The sequence below is a fragment of the Gymnoscopelus braueri genome (assembly GCF_963280865.1).
Source record: "Gymnoscopelus braueri genome assembly, chromosome: 20".
Lineage (NCBI taxonomy): Eukaryota > Metazoa > Chordata > Actinopteri > Myctophiformes > Myctophidae > Gymnoscopelus > Gymnoscopelus braueri.
In genome coordinates this window covers 15650699-15676401 of record NC_137622.1, presented here as the reverse complement: position 1 = coordinate 15676401, position 25703 = coordinate 15650699, and the positions used below count along the sequence as shown (strand labels likewise).

General features: G+C 44.0%; 1 protein-coding gene across 1 annotated transcript in view; it reads left to right on the top strand.

Annotated features, from left to right (window-relative positions):
• Positions 1-25703, top strand: part of tenm2a (teneurin transmembrane protein 2a) — a gene marked incomplete at both ends in the record, with an annotated part of 243147 nt that overhangs the window by 168216 nt on the left and 49228 nt on the right. Inside the window, 7 exon segments of the mRNA XM_080416486.1 lie at positions 402-495; positions 497-569; positions 572-640; positions 18658-18780; positions 20493-20698; positions 21564-21759; positions 24224-24325. Of these exon segments, the coding sequence (XP_080272612.1) occupies positions 402-495; positions 497-569; positions 572-640; positions 18658-18780; positions 20493-20698; positions 21564-21759; positions 24224-24325 (863 nt within the window).

Below are 25703 nucleotides of genomic sequence, written 5' to 3'. Positions count from 1 at the left end.
GTGCGTGTATACGCGCGCGCGTGTGTGTGTGTGTGTGTAGAGGGGTGCTTTTCTACTTCAAATATTTATATCAAACACACACACACACACTGATTAATGCAGAGGTGTTGACAGGTTGCTGATATAGTAACTGATATTGCTGATGACATACGGTATGAAAATCAACTCGCAGAGACTTGAAACTTGCTTGAGTTATGTAATCCATCCAACACAAACAAATTCATTGAGGTCAAGATTGTGTTACCATTGCGTTCGAATGCATTTTAAAGCGCAAATTGATTTGAAAACAGTCCCCAGAGAAAATATTGATTTACGGATGACATTCAAACGCCCGTGACTAACCACCCTGATGTTTTGCCATCTCTCTCTCTCTCTTTCTGTCTCTCTCTCTCTCTTTACAGGCATTTTCTGTTCAAGACATCGTCGGGGACCACTCCCCTCTTCAGTAGCTCGTCGCCCGGTTACCCTCTGACCTCTGGAACGGTGTACTCCCCGCCCCCCTCGCCTCCTGCCCAGGAACACCTTCTCCCGCTCCGCCTTCAAGCTGAAGAAGCCGTCCAAGTACTGCAGCTGAAGTGTGCCGCCGTAACGGCCATCTCCGCTGCCGCCCTGCTGGCCATCCTACTGTCCTACTTCATAGGTAAGTAACTAAGTACATTTACTCAAGTACTGTACTTAAGTACAATTATGAGGTACATTTACTTTACTGGAGTATTTCCAATTGTCTATACTTTTACTTCTACTCCACTACATCTCAGAGGCAGATATTATACTTTATACATTATAAAACATACATTAACCACTTTAGCCCTATTTTATAAATAAGCTATTTGAAAATAGCAGATCTACAAGCTCACAACGCGTCGCATCGCAACGCGTTGTGCGCTTGTAGATCGACTATTTTCAAATATTTTAGTACTTTTACTTTTGGTACTTTACATTTTGAGGCCTATACTTTTGTACTTTTACTCACGTAAATGTTGAATTCTTGGCTTTTACTTGTAAAAGAGTACTTCTATATTGCAGTATTGGTACTTTTACTTAAGTAAAGAATTTGAGTACTTTTTCCACCACTGCGCGCACACACACACACACACACACACACACACACACACACAGCATATAGCATGTCAGTTGATTGTATTTAGTCTTGTCCTAGTGTGCACTTGAGTGTGCACTTGAGCATTGCGTTGTTTATCAAAGGAAATCTCATTGAGTAAAATAAGTGTGGTGGTCTGCGGCGCCAGTCCACATGAAAATTAGTTTTATTTGATTTAATATATAGTATTCCATTAATAACCATTACGTATCTGTAGAACAGCTGCCCTCAGTCCGATCTCACGCTGCTATTCTCACATGCCTTACAATACTCATGTTGGAGACTCCCAACCCAGCATATTTCCCATCTGTGCGTGTTGTAAAGTGAGTGAGTGAAAAAAACTGTGAGTAGGACACAGATATATATACTGTATCATGTTTTACTTACCGCACCATCTCCTTTATGTATGTAATTTCATTGATTTTATGTTGTTATGTTGTTTGTTGTTTAAGTCCTAATTGTAATTGTGCTTTGGCAACATATGTCAAATGTCATGCCAATAAAGCCAATTGAGTGAATGGCTGAAACGATGAGATTGCCAATCATCCAAGTCGAATTCAACATGGAAACGCGTTCTCGATCAGGAGAGAGAGAGAGAGAGAGAGAGAGAGAGAGAGAGAGAGAGAGAGAGAGAGAGAGAGAGAGAGAGAGAGAGAGAGAGAGAGAGAGAGAGAGAGAGAGAGAGAGAGAGAGAGAGAGAGAGAGAGATGAGAGAGAGAGAGAGAGAGAGAGAGAGAGAGAGAGAGAGAGAGAGAGAGAGAGAGAGAGCTGAAAAGCATGATTCCTTACGTTTATTTTACCACTCCATCAAAACTACAGACATTTGTCGGATCCTGGGACTACCGTTACATTTTTCATACAATGTTAAAAAATAGGTCAAAAAGTGACCGATTTGCCAGATTGTTAATTTAAATGTGACCGAGTCCCAGTGCTACAGTGGAGGGGGAGGTTACAGATGGTGATACTGGGGACAGTGAGTGAACAGGGGCATATGTGACATGTTAGCAGGGATTTGGAGAAGGAACAAACCAATGAAATGACTTTTCAGATAAGCTACAGCGATTTGCAGTTGCACAAAATATAGTCTTAAGAATAGAGAAGAAACAAAGGAATAAAGTCCCATAACAGGACAACAATATCCCCATTGTGCAAGTATAAAGATCAGTGAAGATATTTAACGTGAAAACTGAAAAGTCACTACACGATAGAGCCCTGAGGCACTCCCCTCAACAACGTACGGGGTTTAAGTGGTGAATGTACTCTGCAGCTCCACCATCATGTCTTCAGATTAATCTGAAACTGTGATCGTAGCTGAGTTGTAAAAAAGAAAATCTAACCGAGAAAGACGACATTATTTTTTGTTCTGGTGGATGTTAACCCTTTCAATCCGGGAACGCATCTCTGTCATTTTAGATTTCTTTGGTTATTAAAAAATAGCAGATATACAGTACAAGCTCATAGACTAATACAGATCTTTGTATCTTTGAATATTTTAAAGCGAACATTTGTAACTAAAATCTTTGCTTCTGGGGGTCCCTGGAACAAAATATTTTACAAATGTTCGCTTTAAAAAATATATATTCAAAGATTTTTCAAAAATAGCAGATCTACAAGCTTGTAGCGCAGCACTCTGTGCCGCGCTACGAGCTTGTATATCTGCTATTTTTAAATAACCAAATAAATAAAAAAATGACACAGATGCGTTCCCGGTCTTAATGGGTTAAAATATCATCCACCCAATCTGTCCAAAATGTTCTCCATGCTGATGGAATCTCCAAATTCTAGTCTCCCGCCGCGCCATATCAGAAGTTTCTGACTGATCTGATATCAGTCATCTGCAGTCCCATTCGACAAGTAGATAAACACAGACAGACAGACAGACAGACATAATCGATGCACGTACACACACACACACACACACACACACACACACACACACGCACACGCAGAGGAATGAAGGCCCACACTGCAGGACAGCACAAGGCTGTTCGGGGAGTTAACAGACCCAGCAGGGAAGTGCAGGGCTGTTCACTGATCTGGGGCCAGCATGTGACAGATGTAGTCAAAGGAATGGCAGGTACTTACAGGAAAATGCTTACAGAGCACCTGAGGAACCCAGGATGTAACGAGAGTAAGGCAGAGACTGACGGAGTCTGACAACTATCTGCTAGGGAGAGAGAGAGGGAGAGATGGAGAGAGGGAGATAGAGAGAGAGATGGAGAGTGAAAGAGAGAGAGAGAGAGAGAGAGAGAGAGCGTATGCAGGTGAGTGGGTGTATGTGAGGGGGGGTATTGATTTGATTTCCTCCTCAACTTCAATTGTGTGTGTGTGTGTGTGTGTGTGTGTGTGCGCGCGTGCGTGCGAGAGAGCGAGAGAGCGTGTGCGTGTGTGTCCTAGAGGAAGCAGATGTGTCACTGTGACTCTGTATTGACCTCTCCCCCCCCAGAGACCAGAGTCAACAGATGGGGAATCTGAGGAAACTATGGCATCAGCAGTAAAAACAACCTGTCAACACCTCTGCATTAATTATTCATATAAGACGCCTTCATATATATATATATATATATATATATATATATATATATATATATATATATATATATATATATATATATATATATATATATACTGTATGTATGTATATATATATATATATATATATATATATATATATATATATATATATATATATATACTGTATGTATATATATGTATACTGTATATATATATTCAGCTCTCCTGAGTTGCTCCATCTTTCCAGAGTTTATACAGTCAATGTGATACACAGTTGGGAGTTGCATCGATGGTGAGTCTATGGACTCCTGGTGTCGTCACCACACCTCATTGTGTTTTGCATAACACACAGACACAGATCGTCGCTGTCGGACAGAGACGTTATTTTCAGGAAATTAAAAAAATAGCCTGGTTCCAATGGATCAAATGTGGTTATTATTTAACCACAAGCTCTTGTTATTACTTAGCTTTGGTTGAATATTTATAAAAATCCACCACAGACAGATTTAGCCATTTTCAACCTGGTGTCCCTATTTTGGACATGTCAGACAAATATTTTACAAGCTCCTGTAGATATGCTATTTTTGGCTACTTTTGCACATTGTCATATACAACAAAGTATATAAGTAAGGCTTAATAAGTGGTTAAAGGACGACCAATAGCATTAATTTTATGAAAAGAGATACATGGTTTGCGCCCGAAAGCGAAGACATGGAATCCAGCAGCAGCTTATGTTTATTTCACATTTTGTGTTGCATTCACCGTGGGTTACATGGTGGGTTACATTCACTCATGTGCTATTATTCACTCTGCCCGTGGCCCTATGCAGCTCAGACTTGCCAAAAATGCTAATAATCAGCTTAAATGTGGGGAAATGGAAAAATCAGCTTCCTTAGTCAGACCCTGCCTATGCCAAGGTTCAATGCCCATGTGCAATTTCACATTGACTGGATTGAGGAGAAAAGTTCATGCTGGCAGACATAACAGAGTTTTGTCAATTTTCGGGTATGTAAATGTATATATCATCGTTGCTGTCGGGTGGAAAAGTTTTTGGTATTATTTTAAAAATATTTAAAAAATACTGGAAAAAAATGTGTGTGTATATATTATCCACCGTGTGTGAGTCTATCCTCGCTTGTATTTTGAAGTGTTCATACATTCTGTGCGTGTGTGTGTGTGTGTGTGTGTGTGTGTGTGTGTGTGTGTGTGTGTGTGTGTGTGTGTGTGTGTACCTGCATGTGTGCATATCCCTATGGAGTGCCCTTGAGTATGCAATATGTGTGTCCTCCAAAGCGGATCAAGGCCCCTAGCCTTGGGCACTCAGACAGACCCATCCTCTGTGGAGCATTACACACACACACACACACACACACACACACACACACACACACACACACACACACACACACACACACACACACACACACACACACACACACGTCGAGCTGACAAAACATAGGAGGGGGGGAAACGCTTTACAGACACCAAGGTGCTCTAAATATTTCCTGATGCATTGCGCGTGTTCTGGGTGTGGGCACAGCCATTGTTTGGTGGCAAGGACCTCTTAGCTGTTGAATGGCTGATGAATAGCTGAGCTAGCTGTGAATGTACTTAATATTCTTTCTTTCATTGTCCATCACCATCTTCATTTACAAGGTCTCGCTAGTGCACTAGTGCTACAGTTTATGCTTCATGCGGTGAAATGAAACAAGTTCACAAGTGTTTTTCATTGGATTTCCTCTTGTGTGTTTAGTCTCAGTGTTGCCTCGCAAGCAATCACAGCCACATCAATATAGTCTGTAAATTTGAAAGCATTCGCTTTATAGTTATACATACTGTTTACTCGTTTAGTACAATGAAATCATTTGGTTTGGAATGCAATCCTAACCGTGGGTCCTAATAAAAATGAATGCATGCAATGTTACACGCTAGCTAGTTATTCATTCATATCGTTATAGTCTGTGGATAGCAGTGAGAGGTAAATGTAAAAGTCAACATGGGGTGCTTTCATGGCAAAGTCCCTTCTCATGGCAAAGAGAGATTTTAGCCTATGGCTAAGGGAATGTCACATAATTTTAATTGCGCTTGCACCAAGTTTAGCCCTGAGCTTGCTGCCCTACTCTGGAGCGTGGTTAAAACAGACTTTTCAGTGTTAAATGAAGAGAATGAAAACTGAAATCGGTTTGTAAGTATGAAAATAATGCATAAATATCAAGTCAGATTTAGTCATCCCAGACACCACAGGGGTCAAACTCACTTATTATCAGCTGATAGGATATCATATAAAATCTTTCACACTGCATGTATTTCATGCAATAACACTGTGATGTTATAAGATCAACGATCTCGCTCGAAGTCTGAATGAAATTAAATTAACCACCAAATCAAGTTGAAAGCTGTTACCGAGTTACTAAACTCTGACTTTAGGAAAGACATGAAGTGGCTGCATCTGTCAGGCAGCTTTGATGTCATTACAATGGAGAATCTTGGCATATGTGACCGAATATGTGACCGAATACAGAAAAATATGTATCAATGAGTAATTATTATTATTATTTCTTTTTCATACAGTATGAAAGTAGGGTTACAAAATTAGGCATCGCTAGATTGAGCTGAAGGTCTGACCCTCCAATCAGAAATGACAGAAGCAATTCGGAGGCAAAATTATTGTTTTGTTCTGTGTCCACCAGCTGCAAATTCGGAAGAGTCTGATTGGTTAGGCTAATGTATGATGCCCCAATCTGTGGATTAGAGGCTTTGGCGTCTTGGGAAGGTGAATGTGGGCATAATATAAATCACCGGTAGACAGATAAAAGAGGGAAAATGTGAGGGAAATGTCGTCCTTAATTAACTTCCCCAAAAGCGTCATGACTTGGACATGCACAGAATTTGTACTTCCTTGTTGGCTTTTACCATCCCCTTGTTGCTAACAAGCAGTCCAAACTGGGACTGTCAAAATAGCTCCAAAAAGCCAGTGTGTGAAAGCGTCTTTACCTCAGTGAATACTTGTATTTTGCAACTTTTCCATTAACTCCCAAACCCCCCATGGAGCCTTCAAATGGCTTTTCTTTGAAGTTATTTTGACAATCCCTGTTGGACAGTTTGTTTGCAGCAGTAAATGGAGCTTCCTGTTGAAACCCACAACCGACTATGGAGCTAAAATACTCTTCATGTCCAAGTAAGATAAAAAAAAATAAGACATACTTTATTGTCCTGAAAGGGAAGTTGGTCTTGGGCTCCAAGCCACTGCACCACACAACACACACATGCCAACAATGTCACAATGCACATACACACGCATAGTACATATAGATCATAAATACACTGCAGTACACATGGATAAACATGCCTAAACTCAAGCTGAAGTTAAATTGAGTGTCACCGTAGTTTATTAAAGTACTAATAGAAAGTAATATAAATACAATAGCGTCAATAAGACCAGATATAATTAAAGCTTACACATTAACAGCTTGTGCTGCGTGACCTCTCTACCCTTGTTTTCCTGTCTGTCCTTATTTTTATTAATGTGTTTTCTTTTTTTGCTCCATATTACTGTGTTAATTTTAACACTTCCTCGCTTTTGTACAAATTGCACTTATACAACTGATGCCCGGATTTGTTTGTGGTTTGAATGAGTCTGAGATGGAATAGTTAACTGTCTTCTTGATGTATTTTGTGTTTTTCCGCCGTGTTGCCGGTGTTGTGTCTGTGTTGAACAGAGTTGTACAAGTGCTGCCAAGCCTGAAACCCTTGTGTTTACCTTGTCTGCTGTAGCGTTCATCGCACTGCGCGTTTCAGTCGGCAGAGTTCACTGCTCATAAGGGGGATTTTGCTGCACCCTGTGTGTGTGTGTGTGTGTGTGTGTGTGTGTGTGTGTGTGTGTGTGTGTGTGTGTGTGTGTGTGTGTGTGTGTGTGTGTGTGTGTGTGTTCGGTGCTCACAGGGAGAATTGTATGGAGCACCCAGAGCCATGCAGCATGGCGAGGACCCCTCTGAGGCGTCCACCCAGGAGCCCACTCATAAATTACATCAGGACACATGTGCCTGAGCAGCACTTTTCTCTCAGTTTGTGTGTGTGTGTATGGGCGTGCATGTGTTTGTGGACTCGAGGCTGTGCATGTGTGGTGTGTGCGTGTGTGTGTGTGTGTGTGCGCGCGCGCGCGTGTGTGTGTGTGTGTGTGGGTGTGTGTGTGGCCAAGTTTTTTTTTGTCCCTCTCAGGACCATAAATAAAGCTCCAGAAATTGCTCTACAATCTTTCAGAAAGACACATGGACACGCACAATTCCATGCACGCACATACACACACATCCACATGCACAGACACACACATATACACTGCAAAACCTTTTAGAAAAGCAGGCTACAGCATGTTAGATTGTATCACTTTGTAGCCTAGTCTCTGTGCCCTTACTGCAAGAATTGACACACACACACACACACACACACACACACACACACACACACACACACACACACACACACACACACACACACACACACACACACACACACACACACACACACACACACACTGTACAACATGCACACATACATAAAACACAGGGGAATTAAGTGTGTGTGTGTGTGTGTGTGTGTGTGTGTGTGTGTGTGTGTGTGTGTGTGTGTGTGTGTGTGTGTGTGTGTGTGTGTGTGTGTGTGTGTGTGTGTGTGTGTGTGTGTGTCTGCGTGTGCGTGTGGGTGTGTGCGTGCGTATCCATGTAAGGATGCACATACGTATGGAGGACAAGGTTAAGCAGCTAAAGTAGCAAGCTGCCGCAGGGGCGGATTTAGGGACGCATTTAGACCCATTTCAAACTGCTGTTTTGGCCCCCTTCACCCACATTCCACAAAGATTTGTATTATTTTTGCATGCATTTCCTCTGTGAGTGTGAATGTTGTGCACTTGTGCTGTGCATCCTCCTGTGTGAGTTCATGCTACAACAGTGCTGTTATGTTCTGATGACTGAATCTAAGCAGTTTGACATCACAATGCCATGTATTGCGACACGTTAGTGGGAGATGCCCATAATGATATGGCCAAACTAGGTACGCAAGTTTGAAAGTGAACAAATGAAACAAAATCACAGGCTTGTGTGTTGTTTGACTCGCTGGAAGTGATCTTTTGAGACGTATTTAATGGCTCTCCGTTTCACCGAGATCAGCGCAGTCCACAAATGTGCAAAACAGTACAATAATAATAATACATTTTTAAAAAGTCTAATGGCTCTAAGGCCACAAATTCTGTACTGTGTGCGAATATAGCCAATGGTTATTCACTGGTCGGCAATTGTATTTATTTCGTTTTAATTTATTTTTCACTTACCACGGTGAGAGATAAATTCTGTCTGTGTTCAAGTAGGCTGACAGATCTTAGATTCTGCGCAGAATCTGCTTTATTAGGGAAAAAAACAACAATAAAAGAAACTTCCCACGGGGGCCCCTTGTGGCCGGTTGAAACTAGCGCTGCAACTATCGATTATTTTCGTAGCGATTATTTTATCGATTACTATTTTCAAATAATCACAAATCGTGTTTTTTTTTATATATTTTTAATATTAACGAATTAATGAACCAGTTGAAACCCTATTGTATGCTTTGTCGCACAACGGTGTCGTGCTAGCAGTGAAACTAGCAAATTTACAGAGTGAAGCTCCCACTCTCCGTGTGAAGGAATGACTGAACGGATGGAGGGAGGGAGGATAAACGACAGGACATGTTCTTCATTCCTCCGGCGTCGTGTTTGTCCGCTCCGCATGGAGCGCCACAGCCAAAGGAGAGGTGGTTGCTAGGATACAGGTGAGCAGTTCAGCATTCAGAAGGGAAGACGGGTCTTCTGTCGCCGTGTACGGGAACCAGAGGAGAGGAGAGGAGAGGGGGAGAGAGGGGGAGATGAGATGGGGGACGAGATGGGGGACGGGGGAGAGGATGGGTTAGGTGAGGAGAGGAGAGGAAAGGAGGGAGGAAAGAGTAGTGTTGTTGGAGATTCAGAGCAGAGGGCAGACGGAGGAGAGGGAGGAGATGCATCTCTGTCAAGACGCAGGGAGAACATCCATTGGAAAGGAAAGCAGGATAGATGATTGGAGAGAGGAGAGGAGAGACGACGAAGGGCGGAGCTAATCCGTCACTGTCTGCGCCGCCGGGGAGTGAGGGAGGAGGGCGCAGGATGGAAGGAGGAGGAGGGAGACGAAGTCTGTTGTTAGAAGTTTTTTTCTTTCTTTTTTTTTCAAGTGTGGAAAAAATGACAAAGAGGAGAAACTCCAGGATGGCCAGGTGCAGAGAGGCGAAGTGGAGGAAAGAGAGAGAGAGGGAGACAGAGAGAGAGAGAGAGAGAGAGAGAGGGAGAGAGAGAGAGAGAGAGAGATATGACTTGGCCTCCTGAGGTTCCTGTCACCTGGAATATGTGTGTGACTAATGTCCCCTAATTGATCACAGCGAGTGGAGAACAGAGGGAGTGTGACAGAGAGGAGGGGAGAGGGGAGGGGGTGCGAAAGGACAGAGAGAGAGACCATGGAGGACAGGAACAGAGGGAGTGTGACAGAGGAAGTTAGAGAGAGGACAAAAACAAGAGAGGGAACATCACCACGATCAGAGCTGCATAGAGGACAGAGAACAAGGGAGAACCACGTCACAGAGAAAGAGAACGAATGAAAGGAAACACTATGCGATGGAAAGAGTAGAGAGATCTTGTGGTACAGAGGTGGGATAAGAAGAAGACAGGATGTCAGGAGGTGGATAGATGGATGAAAGATCAAGGACAAGGCAGATTAGTCGCCTCTAGTGGACACATACACACACACACACACACACACACGCAGACTGTCCTTGAATAGAATGAGTAAACTAGCTAGCGGGCACTTGTGTCACCTTTGTGGGGGGTTTGTGAATTTGTGCGTGTGTGGGTTTGTGGGTTTGTGTGTGTGTGTGTGCGTGTGTGTGTGTGTGTGTGTGTGTGTGTGTGTGTGATGGCTGAATTTGTCTGCCACAGTGGCACTCTCCACATGGTATTGTCACCACTGATGAATGAGAGTGTGCAACACAGACACACACACTTACACTTGCACACACAAAATATTTTTAGATCCACCCTCATCTCCCCTGTCTGTTGAACACGCACGCACACACGCGCGTGCGCACACACACGCACACACACACACACACACACACGCACGCACGCACGCACGCACGCGCGCGCGCGCGCACACACACTGGGAAAAAAAGAGTGACCTTCCTGTCACTGAGACCACTACTTTCCATCCATCATGTGTGTCTCTGTGCTCCAGACTGATCACAGTCGCTTACTGCCCATTCTGCCAGGTCAGGAGAGCCTCACTTGAGTCTGTGCTCATATCTTTGTTCCACCACAGAAATACACTGTGAGTTTGTCATTGTCAATGGCATGGTTTTGCTCAGAAACCAACAAGTAAAAGTGGTGCATACCAAAGTTTCTGAGGTGCCGACCACGGTGCGGAACACTTCAAATTAAGAAAGAGGCCTCACTGTTCATAGCCACGGTGCAAACAGTGTTTTAATGAAAAACAACCAATGTTTCAGACCCTCCCTGAAGAAGGCAGCTTAGTCTGTCCGCACGTTGGTGTGTTCTTAAGTCTCTGTGTCCCTAATAAAGTAGGCTACTGGCATTGGCAGCTACAGTTCTCTTTTATTCTTTAGAGTTTATACCGTTGGCCGGCGCCTTGCAAGAACTGGTGTGCGTTGCTCCCCTGGTAACTGTGGTTTACTCATAAACATGCCACAAATAACATTCTGGAAACATTTCCCAAAACGAACAAAGTGATTTAGAAACATGGGGAATGTATGCTGTGGAGGTGTGTGCATAGTTGAACGGACAAATGACCTCGTTGTCGTAAACAATGGTTTGAGGCAAGCTTTCAAATGCCATCAGTCTTCATCGTTCTATGATGAATAGTTCAGACATTATGTACGACAGTGTGTTAATCAATAATTGACATTCTTGACCCTTGGCCTTCGACCACTGAATTGCATTATGTCAGATATTGAATTATTGATCCAACATTATGATGTTTCAATCTGTGATGCCTTCTGTTGTGATTTGATGCACCGGCATATCATCGCTGACTAAAAGAATGATACTTATCTATGTTATTCAAAGTCGTAATTCATGTAAAACTTTGCAAACCCAAAGTGATAACTATTAAAGTCAGATTAAATAAATAATGGTGCCCCCCCCCTCCTTGCAGACTGGTGGGGAGATGTTTTGTTGGACCTGTCTGGTTCACAGGATGGCTGAGTTCCAAACACAGCTCCTTGACCTCTCAGTCCACTCTCACGCTGCATGTGGCATCCCTTCTGCTAGAGGTCAGGATGTGTCACTCATGCCAGCGTGCGCGTGCGTGCATGTGTGTGTGTGTGTGTGTGCGTGTGAGTAGGGGGTAGATGTTCCCCTACATTTGAGAGCATATGGCGTACGCGGGAACCCGGGCATAAGGATCAGACATGGCGCGTGCGTCTGTAGCAGCAGGTTCTGTCGTAGAAAGGTTAGGATCTTACCACAGTCTGCCAGTCCAGCAGAGGGCAGGGCACTGGCCAGGGAGGTGCCATACCATCTGCACCAGGGGGACAAAGAGGTCATCTGCAACGGTCAGGCAATGCAAAACAGGCTGTGTGTCCGTGTTCAGGCGATGCAGAGTCACAGTGGTGATGACTGACCCCTGACCTCCTGTCGGCGTGTCACCTGTGGGGGCGCCGATGAGAGATAGCGCAGAGCGGAGGTTTGACGAGTGACCGTCTGCACAAACTCGTGAAGTTAAAGAATCTCAAGCACACACAGACACACACACTGTGACATTGCAGATTGGCTATTTTCAGCAAAGAGATTTGGTGTAGAGCCCAAACAAAGTATGTATGGTTTCTGTAGTTAAGTGGTTAACCACGTAAATATATTTTTTTGCTTAAATCTTTTTTGAAAATAGCCAAATCTACAAGCTTATAGATCTGCTATTTTCATTATATTTTTTATTCAAATGCCAATACCCAAAATAGGGACGCTAGGTAGAAACTTAAGCCATTAAATCCGGGAACGCATCTGTGTCACTTTCGATTTCTATTAAAAAATAGTAGATATACAAGCTCATAGCGTGGCACCGATCTGCTATTTTAAAAAGAGAAAAATCTGGATTATTCCCCAGAAGCAAAGATTTTAGTTAAAATAAATCACTTTAAAAAAACATATATATTCAAAGATTTGCACACATTTTCAAGATTTTTACATTTGTATATAGCAGACCTACAAGCACCGACTGCCGCGCTACGAGCTTGTAGATCTGCTATTTTTGAATTACCAAAGACATCTAAAATGACACAGACGCGTTCCCGGATTGAATGGCTTAATTAAGCTCTCCCGTTGACGTCAATTCTGAGCAGTGCCAACGTTGCCGGTACGAATGTGCACGGGCTCCTTTCATACGTTTATTTCCTCTTTCATTTATTCATTAGCGCCGTTGTTATCTGGACCCCATCGCTGGTCCAATTAGGCGGGTGGTACTTCACTGGTCCTACATTACCATAAGGAGATGGACACGGACAAAAAGAGAAAGAATGGCTGGTCTCTCTCTCACCGCCCACTTCTCTACCTCTCCTCTTCAGATCATTCTACTATATGTCTCATTGTCTAGGCCCTCATCCCTCCCTCCGGCTCTCTTTCGTCCTCGCTGACTGTCATTCTCTCTCTCAGATGTGTGATAAGATAGCATAGTTCCTCATATCCTGTTTCTAATACAGATCGATGAGAGGGGAAGGGAGGGCGGCAGAGTGAGCCTGAGAGGAGAGGAGAGGATCGGAGAGGAGAGGAGGGGAGGAAGGGTGGGGAGGGGGGAGGAAGTGAGAGAGGGGGAGAGAGAGAGAGAGAGTGAGAGAGAGTGGGGGCTTCAGGGTAGAGATAGCTGTAGAGGAAATGAGTATTCAGAACAGAGGACATTACTCTGAGTCACATTTTTTTACATTTGGCCCCTCCCACACACACGCACAATACAGTGCACTTACACACATGCACGCACGCACGCACGCACGCATGCTCACACATGCACACCTGCAGGGTCTGCATGTGGCATGTTTCAATATTCCACTGCCAATGAGGAATCCATCTCTGCCACCCTGTGTGTTTGAGAGCCGGCGTCTCTGTTGTGCAGGAGAGCGACAGAGCAGTTGTCAGCATAACCTTCTGTGTTACAGTCAATTACAGTTTAGTTGCATCAGCTGGGGGAGGATGTGTCCCATAGGAGATATAAGCACGCGTGCGTGTGCGCGTGTGGGTGCGGGTGTGTGTGTGTGTGTGTGTGTGTGTGTGTGTGTGTGTGTGTGTGTGTGTGTGTGCGCGTGCGTGCGTGTGCGAGCCTTGTGCTTGAGTGAACGACGTGTGCTTGTTTTTTTAATACCGTGCGATTCCACATACAAACACACACACGGGGATGCAGACAAATCGTCTCTCTGTATATTTAACGCTCCCAGGGCGGCAGCCAGGCCGAACCACAGCCCAACCCCCCGTCCCTGTCTCAGACTCTGAATGATCTCAGCGAGCAGTGCCTTCAAAACTTAGCCGCCTGAAGAGCTCGCTTTTATTTATAGAAGACAGCATAACTGGATATTGTGCGGTAAATTCTGAAGAAATTTTCCCAAACGGGGCCAAATGTTGAGAAGCAGGAGGTGCCGTGCTGCTTTCTCCACAGGCTGGCTGATATGAACGCTGCACCCCAGCAGGGGGGCCGGTGAAATGGGGGTTGGGGGCTTTTTTTCTCCTTTTCTCCGGTGGCTGTTTTGTACGTGTGAATGTTTGCGTTTAAGAACTAAAATGTCTACCAGCCCCCGTTAAATGAGGGCCTTTGAGAGAGAGCGAGGAGGAGATAGGTATGCAGATGGAGGGGGAAAGGAGGGGTGAGGCGGAAGAATGCAGGTTTCTTAAACCAATTAGCGGCCCTTCTGTGGTTGGGGGCCTGGTCTCAGCTACAATTACCTCTCTAATTGAGGTCAGAGTTGTTAATTTAGTGGTGAATTAGAACAGTTAATACGAATTTATCAAGGATGGCCAGGGGAGATGGCAGAAATAAGTGTGCATGCGTACATGCGTTACCGTACATGTGCGTGTTCTCCTCGAAGTAATTTTAGGTTGCACTCGGATGATTACCTGCAAAATAATAGGAGAGGCACTCTTGTCCTTTGGTGCAATTACCGAGATATGTAATTGGCTAACGTGCTCAGTGTGAAATCCTGCCTCCTTTGAATGGGCGCTGAGGTGGGGAGTTGGGGAAGGAAGGGAGAGAGTCAAAGATGTTGTAAATATCTGCCAGAGAAAGAGAGATATGGGAGCTTGTTTGAATGTGTTCCAGAGAGAGGAGTGATGATGGCACTATAGTCTACTACAGTCAGGGGACGCTCGCCCACACTGTCCCTGCTACAAAGTCACCTTCTCGCCCTCTCTCTCTCCCTCTCTCGCTCTCTCTCTCTCTCTCTCTCTCTCTTACCCCCCCCTCTCTCTCTCGGCACACCTTGTCCCTTACCAGAAATGTATTCATAACATTGTAACTCTAAATAGTTCTCATAACTACACAGACCTTAGCCTTGTGTGGTCCTCTGTAGTAAATGTTTTATACAGTGTCACAGTACATAACCAGTCAAGAGACAAAGGGCCACTCATGTCTTAAATCTCTCTCCTCTCCTGTTCTCTCCCCTCCACGCCTCCCATGTCTCCTCATGTCTTCTCTTGTCTCCTCTCCCCCTTCTCATCCAGGGGCGTCATTTGGGCTTCCAAGGCATGGCAATTAATTGCCAGTCCCTAGCTTTCACATTTAACCTCAAAATTCAAAATGTCCTCCTTTTTGGCAGATTAATCTGATTTTAGATCAACGCGTATAGACACTTCTTTCTGCAACCACACATTCATTAATCACTTTAAAACTGGCCTCCCTATTTTGGGCATGTCATTACAGGCAAAAAAAACAACACACACGATGTGTTGTGAGCTTGTAGATCTGCTATTTTTTAAATAGGGCGTAAGTGTTAACCTTTTGCCACCCTCAATTTCTTTACGAAATGACGCCTCTGTTCTCATCTCCTCTCGCCTCTTCTCCTTCCTCCTCCCTTCTTTTCCTCTCCTTTCTTCCCCTTGACTTTCCTCTCTTCTCCTCCTTTCTTCTCCTCTCCTTTCATCCCCTTGACTTTCCTCTCCTCTCTTCTCCTCACCTTTCTTCCCCTTGACTTTCCTCTCCTCTCCTCCTTTCTCCGCTCCTCTCACCATCTCCTCTCCATTCCAATAGCCTCCTCTGCTCTGTAATATTTGCTCAGTGCTTGCGCTCCTCAGATCTCACCCCTCTTCAGTTCTTCTCACAGGAGCTTTCAGGATGGCGCATGATCTCTCCAGTTGCTCCTGACCACCGCTGCACCTCCTAACCTTCCCCCACCTCCCTTCTTCTCCTCCGCAGTCCCTGCCTCTCCTCTCCTCTCCCCCATCCTTCCATCAGTCCATCCGTCCATGCTTCTTTTTTTGCTGCAGGATCGCCTGCGCTCCACTGCTCTTTCAGATGTTATCTATGGCAGATGATACACTTTGCCCGTCTGAATTATGTATTAAGATTACATAAAAACCCCATGCAGCAACTGATCTATTTTTAATCAAACGCATTTGCTTGTTCAACCTGCTTCCCTCTGATCAGGCCATGTGTGTGTGCAGACTCGCGCGAACGTGCGCTACTTTCTAATCCGTACATGAGTGTGCAAGACGGAGAGAGAGAGAGAGAGTGTGAGACAATGACACAATGAGATATGCCTGATGTATACGGGTGTCGCGCATGCACCGGAAATAGCAGATCTGCAAGCTCACGACGCATCGAGTCGTGAGATCGGCTATTTTCGGTGCACGATGCCCGCACGGAACTATGTAGGCTCAGCTCAGGCTTTAATCTCTCTCTTGTTGTTTAGTCTCTTTTGTGTCTTTAACTCCTTCTTTCTGTGTCTCTTCTCATCTCTGATACTATTTCTCTCTCTCTCTCTCTCTCTCTCTCTCTCTCTCTCTCTCTCTCTCTCTCTCTCTCTCTCTCTCTCTCTCTCTCTCTCTCTCTCTCTCTCTGTGTCTCCCTGTCTCCCTGTCTCTGCCTGTCTCTCTACTTGGAGAGAAGCCTGTTGACGTGGCAATGCTTTCTGCACTTATGTGGCCAAGGAGCAACAGTGCCATCTATTGGTTGTGCCTGTAACCACAGCACACACACACACACACACACACACACACACACACACACACACACACACACACACACACACACACACACACACACACACACACCCTCGCCCTTGACTAAAATGCTGTTGGATTTGTTCTCAGGGATAGCTTGGATGGAGAGAGTCCTCACAAAGGACCAACTATTGCTTTCCTTCTCCCACCCATTGGTTCAATAGCTAATCATTCCATCGATCACTCAATGTGATACCATCTGTGTGTGTGTGTGTGTGTGTGTGTGTGTGTGTGTGTGTGTGTGTGTGTGTGTGTGTGCGTGTGCGTGTGTGTGCGTGCGTGTGTGAGAAAGAGAGAGAGGGAGAGAGCACACGTGCACACATGTCCGTGTTATCTACAACGGAGGACAGCCAAAGATAAGAGGGATGGGGAGAAAAAAAAAGGAGGAATTAACAAAAAAGAGGAGAAGGGATGAAGGTCACACAGATGAAAGAGGAGAGGGCAGAGACAGACAAGGTTCTATCTCTCTCTTTCCTTCTGTCTGTCCCGTTATCTACTTATCTATTCTTGTCTATCTGTCTTTCTGTCTCTCTCTCTCTCTCGCTCGCTCGCTCTCTCTCTCTCTCTCTCTCTCTCTCTCTCTCTCTCTCTCTCTCTCTCTCTCTCTCTCTCTCTCTCTCTCTCTCTCTCTCTCTCTCTCTCTCTCTCTCTGTGTTTCTGTGACAAATAAAAACAGCTGACAGTGGAGTCCAGAGCAGCATTTGGGGCATCAGCGCTTTCCTTTGACCGTCCGGGAGCTAGGGAGGAGGTTGAGAGAAAGAGAGAGAGAGAGAGAGCGGGTGGAGGGAGAGAGGGACAGGTGAAGGAGACTAACCATGCAGCAAACCCCCAAGACGTTCTCCTCCCTCTGCCCTGTGTCACATGGTCTCAGCTCCAAACCCCAGGCGAGAGCACAGATATAATTTGACAAGAGGGAAATTGATTCAGAGGGTTGAGATGCAGGTGTGTGATAGCCTCGCATGGTGAAGGTGAGACCAGTGCATGCTGGGAGGTGATTTTATACTCTTGCCGAACAAGAACAGGTCTTCAGACCAACAACGCATCACAATGCGGTGTTTATAGCAGATGCCACACATCCAGGCAAATTTCGCCTTCGTCAAGGGAAATGGTTCCCAAAACAACACCGGAGAGAATACAACAGTCATTTACCTCCCACAGAAACAGGGCTGTCACCCAAAATAGTTCCCCCACAACATTGTTCCTTCATTCCCTTGTGAAGTCGGGGGAATGAAATGTTTTCTTACTTTGTAGTTTCCTCTCCCTCTCATGGCGGCCAGGGGAAACAAACACGGGCAGAATAAAGAGCTGACAAAGAGAGGAGAGAACATCCTCAACTCCTCTCCACACAATAACACAACAGAGGACAAAGGAAGGAGAGCGATTTCTTTTCATCTGTCACTTGCTCTCCGTGAGACGGTGTCAGGGCTTCCAAATTAAAGTGGGGAGAAGCTGTCGGATGGGGAGGGAGTTTGTTGTCGTGGGGGGGGGGGGGTGTCAGGTAGAGAGAGAGTGAAGGAGAGCTGGAGATAGAGGGATGGTTTCGGTTCTGTTTGCAGGGCTGTCCTCAGCGCTGCATTGCAGGCTGCATGGCCACTCATTCAAAATGTCTCGTTTTTGTTGCACACTGACCTGTCCTAGAAACTGCTTTAGCCTGTCATATAAAATGACACGGCAACATTTAGAGGGGCTGGACCTGTTCCCTTGTCTACTAGGAGACAATGAATGCAATACTCTCTTCCATTATTCAAAGCCTGTTTTCTGTCTGTCTCTGTCTCTTCTGTGTGTTCAGCGATTAACCTGCTTGGTCTAACATGGCAGTTGAAGCCATCCGACGGTCCCGTGTTGAACAACGGACTGAGCACAGGCCTGCCCGTCAACAGCGATGTGGCCACGCTGCCCTCTGGAGGCAGAGGTAAGAACTGCGTCATGCATCACACCACCACCTGGACAACATAGCGCCACACCATCAGCCCCGCCACACACTTCAGTGCAATGTGCAGCGCTTGGTCCCTTTACTGCGACTGTGAAACACATCCCAGAATAAGTCATCACACCAAAATTCCGGCGTTTTAAGGCCATCGTTCTGTGCGCTTGGTGTGCCCGCGCGGAGTGAATGCACTGCTTCACAAAAATGAGAAATTCTTTCACACAGTCAATCACACGAACAGGCACACATACGCACTAACTAAAACACATGCATAATGCATGAGGGCATACTCGCTATGCTAACAGTATATATAACCACTGCGCTCAGTTATGTCGAGCCAGATTTATTGTCGAAGTCAGCAGCGAGGTAAAACATTGACTGCATACGCCCCCCCAGCCCCCTGCCCTCGTCTCCTCCTCTACTTCAAGGCCTCCTGCGGTTTTTCTATCTGTTCTTCTTCAATCGCCCCCCTATCTATCTCTCTCAGCTATGCTGTGTGCTGTACTATAGATGTGTGTGTGAGGTTTCTGGGTTCTGTATTAATGAGAGGGCCATTGTGTTGCGTTCCCCAGTCGACTGGGCCAGACACTGCTCCTCTTCGTTACTTCTGTTTCGCCGCAATCCCCTCTCACAACTCATACAGGCACATACTATCTCCCTCTGTCAGAGCCTCCACGCTCTGTTTTATATGTTTGACCTGATTACAGTATCGTATGCGTGTGTGTGTGTGTGTGTGTGTGTGTGTGTGTGCGCTTGCGCGCATGCGTGCCTGTGTGCTTGCGTACGTGCTTATGTGTGCATGTGTCAGAGAGAGTGACAGTGCATAAATAATGAGTATGGCTGCCCATTTGTGTATTTGTCTTTGTGCGTGTGAGAGAGTATTCTGTCAACCCAGTTATCTGAGAGAATGTGTCCCATCATATTTTATTTTAGTTCAGTCAGCTCAGTCTATTAGGCCCTTTAAGGCCACTTAATGCTTTGAGCGACAAGTGTCGACCGACATGTCACACCACACGTCTCTCAACATTCTGAGATTCGAGCTTTCATACTGTCTGAGACTCACTGACATGACAACGTTGCCACAAAACAAAAACAAGGAAGTGGGTGTAGTCACGAGCATCTCCCCAACCAATCAGCGTACTCAACATTTTATGAAGGCGTCTGTCTACACAGCCTTTCATTTTTCCAGAGGTATGCGACAGTGTCGGCGGCAGGTCTTCCGCGACACGTTTTTGATATCACTGTAGTCGTTTTGATGTCACTGTAGCAGTGGTGGAAAGTACTTTAGTCAACCATGTAACTTTGCATCTAACATCACTACTGTTAAAATCTAACATATTAGAGTGTCAGACTCTTAGTCTATTCATTGTTTTATCTTCTTCTTTTCTCTCTACTCTTATCTATACGTACCTATCCTGTGTTACTATGACACCTGCATTTTCCCACAGGGATAAATAATGTTTTTTTCATATTATCTTATCTTATCTGTAATATTAATGCAGTTTCATCTAACATCAGTAAAGATAGATCTAACACTATTATTGTTAAGGGAAGAAGGATTAGGCGGAGGGACATGCATGAAGTGGAGACAGTTTGGAACACTGGGCACGTCAGATCAAGATAAGGGTGTTGCGGAATCTTTTACTACACGACTTACATTGTCAGTTATTCCGTTCTCGATGTCTTCTTGCTCCCAGGTTCGTGGGCAGGACGCAACAGCAGTATAGACACCGGCAATGTGGAGGTGGGCAGGAGAGTGACTCAGGAAATCCCCCCAGGAGTCTTTTGGAGGTCCCTGCTTCACCTCAGCCAGCCTCAGTTCCTCAAGTTCAACATCTCCCTTGGCAAGGATGCCTTGTTCGGGGTCTACATTCGCAAGGGCCTTCCCCCCTCACATGCACAGGTACTGTATGCTATTCCAGACAAGAGATACACATGCTGTAGATTTCTTTGTTATGGTGTAGCCTAATACAATGTATAGGACAAACCTCTCTGTTTACCTTGCTTTGCTCCTTTTTCTTTATTATCTGTCCTTTTCCATCTCTCTCATTCGCAGCCAGTGTATGTATACCATTTTTCATTCTATCCACCCCGGCATTGCATCGTTGATTAGATCATTTCACAACCTCTTGTCAATTCAAATTCAACTCCCTCCATCTCCGTCTCCCTCTTGACTGGCACTTGATTGGCACCCATGCACACAGCACCCAACAAAGGCACCTCACATTCACATTATTTGATTGCTATGTTGTGATATTTTTATCTTGTTGCTGCAATGTCAAGGATCCAAAACCCAAGGATTTGATTTGTACTTGTACTTGTTGAATCTTGTTCAAATGTTTTTGCATTTGCTTGATGTCTGCCATTAGCAATGAATCCAAATCAAAGTTTCAAGAGACTTGCAGCAAGTAATTGAACTAATGAATTGAATTGATTAATTAAAAAAATACACATTTTAATTAAATGGGAGAAAACTTTGAAACAACAAACAAACAACAAACAAACATTTTGTTTTTGTTTGCTTGTAGATCTGCTATTTTCAAAAGATTTGTATACATTTGGAACCTATGAAATGAGACATAATGGGTACTTTTACTTTTTGGTACTTTAAGTATATTTTTATGCCAATACTTTTGCACTTTTACTCAAGTGCATTTTTAATTCTGGACTTTTACTTCTAACAGAGTATTTCTACATTGTATTTCTATATTGATAATTTTATTTAAGTCAAAAAAATTGAGTACTTTTCCCACCACTGGTTCCCTCAGTATGACTACATGGAGCGCCTGGACGGGAAGGAGAAGTGGAGCGTGGTGGAGTCTCCCAGGGAGAGGCGGAGCATCCAGACGGTGGTCCTCAACGAGGCGGTGTTCGTCCAGTACCTGGACGCCGGCGCCTGGCACCTGGCCTTCTACAACGACGGCCGAGAGAGAGAGGCCGTGTCCTTCAGCACCAACGTCATGGGTGAGGCGGGACACACTATACACGCCACACGCCACATTAACAAATATTAAATAAAATGGTGAAAATAGCCGATCTACAAGCTCATAAGGTGGTGCGTTGCAACTTTTGTACAGTAGATCAGCTCTTTTCGCTATTTCGGTATATATGCCACCATTGTACAATAAAGTGTAATCCAGGGTTTTGTGGTTAATCAAACTACTGTAGATCGGCTATTTTCACTATTATATTAAAACATATATATATATACATATAATATTTTTTTCAAAGGAACGGTTTTGGAGATATGAGGTTTACTTTCCGCCGACAGCAACGGTATTCTGGGAATAGTTTCATTTCAGTGCTTTGATAGTAAACCAGCGGTGTCCAGCGTGTTCCATGGAGAGCTGTATACAGTATTTACAGGCTCTGTTTCAACTCGGCTCTAACAGCAGCTGATATCACTAATTAGTGCACCTTCAACCAGACAGAGACAGGGGGCAATTAGTGACTCAACCTGTCTTATTGTTTGTGTTGGCATGGAAACATGCATAATGGGCATAATAATACGCTTTCATGCCACGCGCCAGGACATCACTGCAGCAGTGAAACATTCGCAAGAAGCAAAAAAATCATAACGAGTTCATAGCGATCGTGATGAAATGATTATGGAAATGAACTGCAGTTTACTTTCAACTTGAGTTTATTTCATATAATAATATATTAAGCTGTGTTAAAGAGCTTATCAAAACAGTGTTTTCAATAAAGCTAAAAAAAGAATACAATAACAGAATAAAAGCGCAATAATGTGTATAAAATATAATGTGCAGGGAGAAATAAAAAACTTGAAGGGAATTAATACATTTGAATATTGTAAAATTATGGAAAGGCTTTTAGATAAAAGAAGGGATTTAAAAGACACTGATTTAGATTTCACTGCACTGTTCTCTCAGAGACCCATCTGAACTTATTTCTCTACAGTGTTCACACACACCTGTAGGATAGCAAGGATGAAAATACATTTCTTGTTGCTTTTTTTTCTCTTTTAGTTAGTTTATGATCACACACCTATGTGAGCAAAGCACAGAGTGCAATTCTTTGCAGGTGCAAATGTACTTCGAGGAGCTACAAGTGGCCATTTAGAGGCATTATTACTGTGAGGAAGGGGGGATGTGGATTGAAATGAATGGAATTAAAGAAGGAAGAATTGAAGTGGTGAAGCTTTCATCAGTGGTGTTTAGGGGGTGGGGGGGTTACGTGGGGGGGGGGGGGGGGTGGAGGAGAGAATGGGGCCAAAGGCGGAGTGGAACGAAGGGCGACCAGAACGAGCTGAAGAGAGAGAAATGAAAGACAGAGTGGAGTCGAGATAAGAGGAAGAGAAGTGCCTGGGATTGAGGTGAAATGAGTCATTATCATCGGAAGGAGGAGAATAAGAGTGTGTCTGAGAGTGTAAGAGAGAGAGAGGAGATGGAAGATCTGTAAGACTTCAAACAGTGTAGATATATCTTACAAACTTAAAACACACCTTTTTAGCCTAGCATTAATCCAGTGTTTTTATTTTGGCATGCACTTTTTACTGTTAGTTCCTATTTCTTTATTTTGTATTTTATTATTTCTTTTGTTGTATTGAATTTGTAGGCTAAAAAACCACACACACACACACACACACACACACACACACACACACACACACACACACACACACACACACGCGCACACAGTACGTACATACCATATGTACAGTACGTACTCAAAATCTGCCACATGCGTATACGCACCTGAATAAAGAATTAATGACCCCGGTGGATAAGACCAGTGAGTAAACAAACAAAGTGGGATGGAAGGAGGGAAGGAGGGAGGGAGGGAGGGAGGGGGGGCAGAGTGAGGACTGGAATGAGAAGAATGATGGAGAGGCAGAGAGAGAGAAAGTAAGTAGGGTGAACATATCTTGCGGCGTAAAAACAAGTCGTTGCCGTCGGGGCAGAAAACTTGTATCTCCATATTTCCGCAATGTGTTTCCGTAAATTAATGCCCTACTTCGTCCTACAAGTGTCGCACAAGAACAACGAAAACAGCAGATCTACAAGCTCACAACGCGTTGTGATATGACGTGTTGTGAGCTTGTAAGATTTGCTATTTTTACTATTTTAAAACTGTTAAAATGATAATACAAAAGGAAGGGTTTTGGACATACAAGGTTTCCGCCCGACAGCGACGAAGTGTTGGATGGGAAAGGGATCAGTGACGTACTGATCCACGCTGGTATGTCAAACCATGTTCATGAAAGATACATGGAATGCAGAAACATGGTGTTTGTGCGTTGGATTGTCTGGAGACTGTTACAGTAGAGGTCTTCATCCGCTTCTTTTACCCATGAGCAGAGCCAATGATTTAATTACAGGCTTTGATGCTTAACATCAAACTCTCTCTCTCTCTCTCTCTCTCTCTCTCTCTCTTTCTCTCTCGCTCTCTCTCTCTCTCCTCACAGATTCAGTGCAAGAGTGCCCGCGTAATTGCCATGGAAACGGTGAATGTAACTCTGGCGTGTGTCATTGCTTCCCAGGGTTCCATGGCATGGACTGCGCCAAAGGTATCAAATGTCTCCTAATATTTTTTTGCTTCTGCCAGAGACCTAAAGCTTTCATGCTCCTTTTTGTTTCCCCCAGAACATCCAATAGCAATTTAATTCGGACAATTGCATTGTATTTTCAGTGGCCAATATGTATCTTTTACCTTCTTTATTTCTGCGTTTATATTTTCATATTTCTCTTAAAGTGCATGTGAAATCTACGTAGTTGTGCACAGTGAGAATAGTGGTTATAGCGCTGCTGTCATCAGCCTGACATGTCAGCCTGGAGCATTTCATGTTCCTCAACATGTCTGTGTGAATCACAATCAAGTTGATGTGATTCCCTGTACATGCATTAGTTAGAGAACATGAAGACACATGCTCCATACAGACACTAACAGCAATTAAACTCCTCATCTGTCAAAAGGACATAACACAAACAGGCTCCAGAGCTTTTTACCATTGTGGTCCTTTGAGTAATAAATGCAATTTACACATATATTTGTGCAAATGTGTAATTATGTTGTGTAAATATTACATATTCACACAATACAATAAATACAAATTACGACGTACTAGACAAGTAAAACAGCAAATACCAAAATCGACGTGGGGTACTGTAAATAAAACCTGCTACAACTGAACTAATTGATGGTTATAATCAGGTCCAGCTGTTAATCAGGCAGTGCTTTATGGAGGACTTGAGGTTAACAATAGAGCTAATCCTTAAACAAGCTAATACAAACAAGACCTTATATTTGGGTTTTTGGGTTAAAGGACCATACTAGTATAATATAAATTATATTTAGCCACTGACTACGACGTTACTTGACAATTTCTGAGGACCATTTTCCAAAACATGCTGCACTTTGTTTGATTTTGAGGAAGCCATTGGGCTCTATCTTATTATGGTATGGAAATCAACACGCAGACTCGAAGAGAAAATTGCTTGAAACGGGCAATTCAACACAATAAATGTATTCCTTATTTTTCCAAGATTATATATTTTTTGTCAAAGTTACATTATTGTTGTGTTTTTATGCATTTTAAAGCGCAGATTTATTTTTAAAAGTCTCTGTCTCTTCTCTTTCTCTCTCTATCCACAAATTTCCTAGGGTGTTGTGGGCATCACTTCCTGTCGATTTGATCAAATCAAATCAACAGGAAGGAAGTGATGCCCACAATGCCCTACGAAACTTGTGGATATTCTCTCTCTCTCATCTCTCCATATTCTTTCTCTATGTCTCTTTCTTACCAGTGAGTGTACGAATATATGGCCAAAGCTAGGAATATTTATATATAACTATTGACGGTTGTATGGTCCTTTAAATCCCTCAGGATGTACCCAGGCACCCAGCAGCATTACTAGGCTATTTACAGCTGTACTGTACCTCCTACC